Raw genomic sequence first — 6,870 nt, forward strand, 5'->3', positions numbered from 1 at the left:
TAAATATGTGCCACCTTGGTTAGACCATGATTCTGAGTTATTTGGCAGTTATGCACTGTTGTAATTTGGTAGTTATTTAATCATGTAATCATTCCCCATGATCTGATCTGATCAGCCAATCATTTGTAAAGGGAGTAGGATAGGATGTTACAACCCTTATCAGGTCACCGCTCTGATCTAATGTGAGGGAAATTTTCCTGAGCTGTTCTCTGCTTCACCCTTTGTCTTAGAGAAGCAAGCAGAGAAGTGAGACCTCAGGACCACCAAGAAAGAAGAGCCTAGTGCATACTCTAGACTCAAGGTGTCCTGTGCTGAGAACCTTCTAGACACAGGTGAAGATTGATGCGAAGTCAAATGGAGATGTCCAAGGAATGCCGAGCCAATCAATGCTTAAAGTATACAAGGATCTTTCTCTCAAACTGTGAGCAGCAAAAGCCTTCCTCTGGAGCCAGTGTCCTCAATTCAGACTTCTGTAAGGTAGTCAAGAGGCGCCAGAGACCAAATCAGTTGAATTTGAGCAAACAGACTTTATTAGGGAGAAAAACCCAGTCTGGGCGAAGTCCCACACAACGTCCGGGCTACAGGAGTGGTGTTTATATTGCCAGGGAACATGTTGACTGGGCTGTCTTGAGTCCATATAAGGTAAAGTAGTCAGGGATTGGGAGATACAGGTATGTCCAGGTTTCTGGAATGTAAGGTGTCTTCCTGGTTCTGGGTGTATTCGTGCCAGGTGCAGAGAGGTGGGTCGAGAATAAAGTGGACCATTAGCCAGCTCTGGTCAGCTCCACAGGTGTGTGTGGGAGATTCAAGGTCACTCGCTGCTAGTTATTTCAGCCAGCTCTGGTCAGCTCCGCACTGGTGGGGGAGATTCAAGGTCACTTGCTGCTAGAAGCCGGCCTGATATTGATCCGGCCATACAGCTTCTACCTTCCTAGACTGACAAGAGAATACATTTCTCTTTGTGAAAGCTATCTATTTGTGGTATTTCTCTTATAGTAGCACCAAGAACTAAAAACAAAAACACCCACTGCTAAGTCTGTTACAGTTCATAGGAACCCTATAGAATAGAACTGCCCCTTGGGTTTCTGAGACTTTCAGCCTGTACAGAAACAGACAACCTCATCTTTCTCCCCCGAAGTGGCTGTTAGGTTCAAACTACTGACCTTGCAGTCAGCAACTCAATGGGTAACCCACTACAGCTTTAGGGTTCCTTCTAGAAAACTAAGGCCTCCGTTTTTAAAGTTTTTGCAAGATCTTTAAAGTTCTTGCAAGAGTTGTTTATCTGTCCTAGACATAAATTCCCCTATCAGATGTGACTTGAAAATATTTTCTCCCATTCTGTGAGTTGGCTTTTTCATTTTCATGATGGTGGGTTTTTTTTGTTTTTTTTCCCTGCCTGGCTGACACTCGGCCTGACCCATGATGGTGTTTTTATCTTACTTAAGTAAAAGGTGTATCTGTTACAGATTAAGCTGAAGTCACCTTTTCTCCTTGAGACTATTCCCCTCTGACCCTGAGATAGGCACCGTCCTGGCTTGGGTTGGCATCCTGCCAGAGTGGTTTTATATGTCCATTTCCAGATGTGTACCTCCATATATTCCCTTTTATACTTCCTATACAACCTGCCCTTTTTGTCAGTAGATTTTATTACTCTTCTCTCCCTTTACATCAATGTGTTTTCTCCTCGACATTATCAATATTTGGGGCCAGATAATTTTTTGTGGTGAGGCCTGCCCTGTATTCCAGGGTGTTTAGCACCATCCGCCCATTAGCTCGTTAAACAACTAAAAATGTTTCCATACATATTCCCTGTGTCACGTGGTGGTGAACTGTCTTGGGTCAGCACCACTATACTCCAGGGTGATACACTTTGCGTTTGTTTCTGTATATCTGGCTTGACCGTGTCTAGCACCAACCATAAACAACATAAAGACTTCAGAACACTTGGTTCTATTTTCCCTTTCTCATCTCACTGGCCATTGTGCCCAGTCTTTTTTTCTCTTTGCTGTTAACCACTTTAATGTATTATTGCTGCATTTTATACAGTCACTGCTAGATTGATTTACATACATATTCGCCAATTCCCTTTCCTTTCCATGCCTCCCTTCAGCATTTAGTTTCTTTCTTAAAGAACAAACTCTTCTAATTTATTTGGTGACTAAGACTGTTGGGCTATACACTGAATAAGAAGACCAAAGAATTGAGGAAGACTCTTGGTGAGATGGATTGATGGCAGTGGCTGCAACAATGATCTCAATATAACAGTTGTGAGGATGACCCAGGACTGGACAGTGTTTTCTGTTGTACATAAAGTCATTATGAGTTTGAACTGATTCACCCACACCTAACAACAACGATAGGGAGTCCTAGTTGCACAATGGTTAAAAGCTTGACTTACCTGAAAGGTCAGCAGGTTGAATCAACTAACTGCGCCACAGGAGAAATATAGCTACTTCTGGAAAGATTACAGTCTCGGAGACTGTATGAGGCAGTACCACTTTTGTTCTGTAGAGTCCTTATGAGTCAGAATTGACAGCAGTGGATTATTGGAGGTATAAATATATTTTATTTTTTTGAAACTGTCTATCTTACCTTTACTTTTGAAGTATAGTATATATGACAGTTTTCCTATCAGCACTTTGAATGTAATTTTCCATTCTCTGTGGGTTCTAATTTTTGCTACCAAGTGGTTCATCATGATGATTTGCATTCATATGCCAGTGGCCTTCTTGCTGTCTTTTAAGATCATTGCCTTAGAGATGATTGATGTTCATTTATCCTGCTTGGCGCTCATGCTTTCTGAGACACCTACAAATGGGATTGCAGGGTAGTAGAGTGTGCCCATTTTATGTTTCACAGTTGTCATTGGGTGCCATTGAATCAGGTTTTGACTCATGGTGTCTATGTGATAGAGTATGAGTGCTCCAAGGGGTCTCCTAGGCTGTAATCTTTACCCAGGCAAATTACCAGATCTTTTCTCCCATGGAATTGTTGCTATTAAATCACACTGCCAGCAGCCCGGTTACCAAATTATTCCCACAGGACCTTATCAGGCTTTATAGTACCACTTGTTTTCTATTCACTCATAGGAGATGCTTATATTAGATGTTTTTAAAGTGACAGTTTGTATTTACTTAAATGATAGTGAATATGATCAGAATTTTATACTTTTAGGACATTCCAATTCTTTCTCCAGGAATTGATTTTGTGATCTTTGTCAATTTTTCCTTCCTTCTTTATTCTTCTGTGTATGTGCATACTCTTCTCTAGAAATTATTTATATATCCCACGCTTTAGTACTTTAACATTTTATGCTTTTCTTTCACAGTCCACCACTTGTAATTTGGCTTATTGCAGGTTTTACTGTATGACAGTTTTAAAATTTTATGTCAAATATAGCCATCCTTATCCTCATGGTATTGCATGTTGTGATATTATTTAAGCTTTTTATGTTAAGGTTTATATCCAGATATAATTTTAAAGAATGTATTTCCTGAGATAAGGGCCTGATTTTTATTAACAACCAATTAACTGACACCAATCATTGAGAAGTTAAGGCTTTTAATTGAAATTATACTTTTAACATATATCAATTCTATATATTTTAGATTCTTAATTTACACATGCCTTTATTCATTTCTGTTCCAGGACCCTCCTCTCTCTCTCTCTCTCTCTCTCTTTTTTTTTTTTTTTTTGACCCTGCTCTCTCTTACTGTCTTTTTATACCATGTTTTGATATCTAGTGGGGAACATGTCCTGTTTGTCACATTTGAGAACTGTATTGGTTTGTATTGCATGTTCATTCTGTCATGTAGATTCTAGAATCAATTGTCAGGCTCAACAGAAAAATCATTAAAGGCCTTCAAGTTGCCTAGACTTCATAGATAAGTAAGAAGCGACACTTATGCATGTGCTTCTGTTTTTTTAGGTTTTCTTTCTGTTCTTCACTTGAGCTAATCCTGTCTTGAGTGCCGAATCCTTTGAGAGACCTAGATTTTCCGATTTGGGGGAGAAGATCACAAGAGGGACCATTCTGACAATAGAAGGTGTCTTTATGGTGAGAAAACCCCTAAGCTTTTTTTATGAGAAACACAGCCCTGACTCTGTAACATGACATCTAAACGTTTCTACTGCAGAAGGAATGATCACTCTCACCACAAAATTCGGGTGAAGACTCAGTGTTCAACATGATCATAAACATTGTGAAACAGGTTTTAGAAATGTGGACTGGTTGTCAGTATGGGCAGTGGATGATTGGAAAAAGCACAAGATGGCTGAGCTAGTGTTGCAGCATGAGTAATGATGCCCAGCTCTCATGATTTTCTCTCAATACTAGCCCTCCAGCCTGTTTTCTGGCTCTCTTCTCTAGGCCAGACCCTTCAGCTAGACTGTTCCCAACTTTTAACAGCATGAAAAAGTTAACCTGGCTCTCTGTGAATCTATTTTTTCTGTCAACTTTCTTACTTCTCCATTGACAAATCTGAATTTTAAAAAATGTGTATATAAAATCACATCCACCACCTGTTCCAAGCAACATTGTTTCCTTGTTCAAAGAATAGCTTTATATATTTTACTTCTTTCTTTCTTTTTTCTAGCCTGAAGTGCAAGTCTGAAAATGACAGCTCAGAATATTCTTGGGGCGGAACTATCCTGTGAAGTAAAAATGGAAGAATTTACAACAGAGGGTCCTCATTTCTTTCCTCTATGCAACAATTGGGACTGTGAGAATCAGGAAGGAATTTTGAGGCAAATGGTTTTAACTGCAGATAAACCAGGGCCTCAGGAAGTCATGTGTGACTATCATGGATTCAGAGCACATCTGAGTCGAGGCCCAGAACATCCACCATCTCAGAGAGTTCCTACAGCAAATGGTTTCCACAAACATGACTCACAGGTAGATTTGGATTGTAACGAAGCCTGTGTAGCTAAGAGAACTGGTGAAAGTGATGTTTGTGGAAAAGCTTTCAGCCAGTCTATTGACATTATTCAATTAGGAAGACACCAAACAAAAGAGAAACTATATAAACACTCTGATAGTGTTTCATCTTTCAACCATATTACTCCACTTGGTGAACAAAGAATAATGAAAAGAGGCAAGAAACTTTATGGAGGTAAGGACTTTGGTGACATCTTTGCCTTGAGTTCATCGCTTAATGAAAACAGGAGGAGTCACCCTGGAGAGAAACTATATAAATGTCCTGAATGTGACAAGTGCTTCAAACGGAACTCTTCTCTTGTTTTGCATCATCGAACTCACACTGGAGAGAAACCTTATACTTGCAATGAATGTGGAAAGTCTTTCTCGAAGAACTATAACCTGATTGTTCATCAAAGGATTCATACAGGAGAGAAGCCCTATAAATGTAGCAAATGTGGGAAAGCCTTCAGTGATGGGTCAGCTCTAGCACAGCATCAGAGAATTCACACGGGAGAGAAACCATACGAATGTCTAGAATGTGGAAAAAGCTTTAACCGAAATTCATCTCTTATTTTGCATCAGAGAACTCACACAGGGGAAAAACCATATAGATGCAATGAGTGTGGGAAATCCTTCACTGATATTTCCCATCTCACTGTTCACCTCAGAATCCATACAGGGGAGAAGCCATATGAATGTAGCAAATGTGGGAAGGCTTTCCGAGATGGCTCATACCTTACCCAACATGAGAGGACTCACACTGGAGAGAAGCCTTTTGAGTGTGCAGAGTGTGGGAAATCATTTAACCGAAATTCTCATCTCATCGTGCATCAGAAAATCCATTCGGGGGAAAAACCATTTGAGTGTAAAGAGTGTGGAAAAACATTCATTGAGAGTGCTTACCTCATCAGGCACCAGAGGATTCATACTGGTGAGAAGCCCTATGGCTGTAACCAGTGTCAGAAACTTTTCAGGAACATTGCTGGTCTCATTCGCCACCAGAGGACACATACTGGAGAAAAGCCCTATGAGTGTAATCAGTGTGGCAAAGCTTTCAGAGATAGTTCCTGCTTGACCAAACATCAGAGAATTCACTCTAAGGAGACCCCATACCAATGTTCAGAATGTGGGAAATCCTTCAAACAGAACTCTCATCTGGCAGTACACCAGAGACTCCATAGCAGGGAGACTCCCAGCCAGTGTCCTCAGTGTGGGAAAATGTTCAGAAGGAGCTCGTCCCTCATCCGACATCAAAGGACACACCTTGGAGAGAAACCCATAGGACTATCATGAATATGGGCCACACTCTTCTAACTTTTCAGAGACCTCTGTGAAATAGTACATCTTCAGGTGTGACTTCTCCTTGGTTAGTAGAAAAATTTCTTCAAATTCTCCAGTGAATTGAATGTGAGACATTCCTTATCCTCATGGTTAAATCTATAATTGGGGAAATCCTGGAGGGAACATAGAATAGTAATAAATGTGAAAAGAGGCCTCAGGGATAATTCAGTGGTGTAGTGGTTGGGCTGTGATCTGTATGGTTGGCAGTTAAAACCACCACCAGCAGCTCTGCAGGAGAAAGGGCTTTCTACTCCCGTAAATAATTAAAGTCTCGGAAACCCACAGGGGTCATGACATGAGTCAGCATTGACTCGATAGCAATGAGTGAATATACCAAGTGTGGCAGCTCATACACTGGAATAAAACCTATGAACATGAGAAAGTATTTCCCCAACACCTGCCCACTTTTGCATCAGAGTGCTTAAAGTAGAAAACCTTGAAAGTGTTCAGTAAGTACTCAGTATGAAGAATCCTTCAGTAGAGAGCTGCCACCTTATTGTACATACACAAGCGGACTATTACCAGAATCAAGTCTTCTAAATGTAGTCAGTGAGAAAACTTGTGTTCAAACTCCTTTCTGTGTCAGCAAAGCCATTCTAAAGATTGAGACC

General features: G+C 40.5%; 1 protein-coding gene across 2 annotated transcripts in view; it reads left to right on the plus strand.

Moving 5' to 3' along the window:
• Nucleotides 1-6,500, plus strand: part of ZNF329 (zinc finger protein 329) — a 13,189-nt gene extending 6,689 nt beyond the window's left edge. The window contains exons 1-3 of one of the 2 annotated variants that reach the window (XM_045292332.1): nt 310-332; nt 3,929-4,057; nt 4,596-6,500. In XM_045292332.1, the coding sequence (XP_045148267.1) occupies nt 4,616-6,211 (1,596 nt within the window). In that variant the 5' untranslated portion in view covers nt 310-332; nt 3,929-4,057; nt 4,596-4,615 and the 3' untranslated portion in view covers nt 6,212-6,500. Of the gene's footprint in view, nt 1-309; nt 333-3,928; nt 4,058-4,595 lie in introns of those variants that run through there. The other variant, XM_045292331.1, reaches the window with a different exon arrangement.
• The last annotated feature ends 370 nt before the right edge of the window (nt 6,501-6,870 follow it).

The sequence above is a fragment of the Echinops telfairi genome, unplaced genomic scaffold, assembly GCF_000313985.2.
Source record: "Echinops telfairi isolate 266 unplaced genomic scaffold, ASM31398v2 ScPeMD7_655;HRSCAF=1070, whole genome shotgun sequence".
Classification (NCBI taxonomy): domain Eukaryota; kingdom Metazoa; phylum Chordata; class Mammalia; order Afrosoricida; family Tenrecidae; genus Echinops; species Echinops telfairi.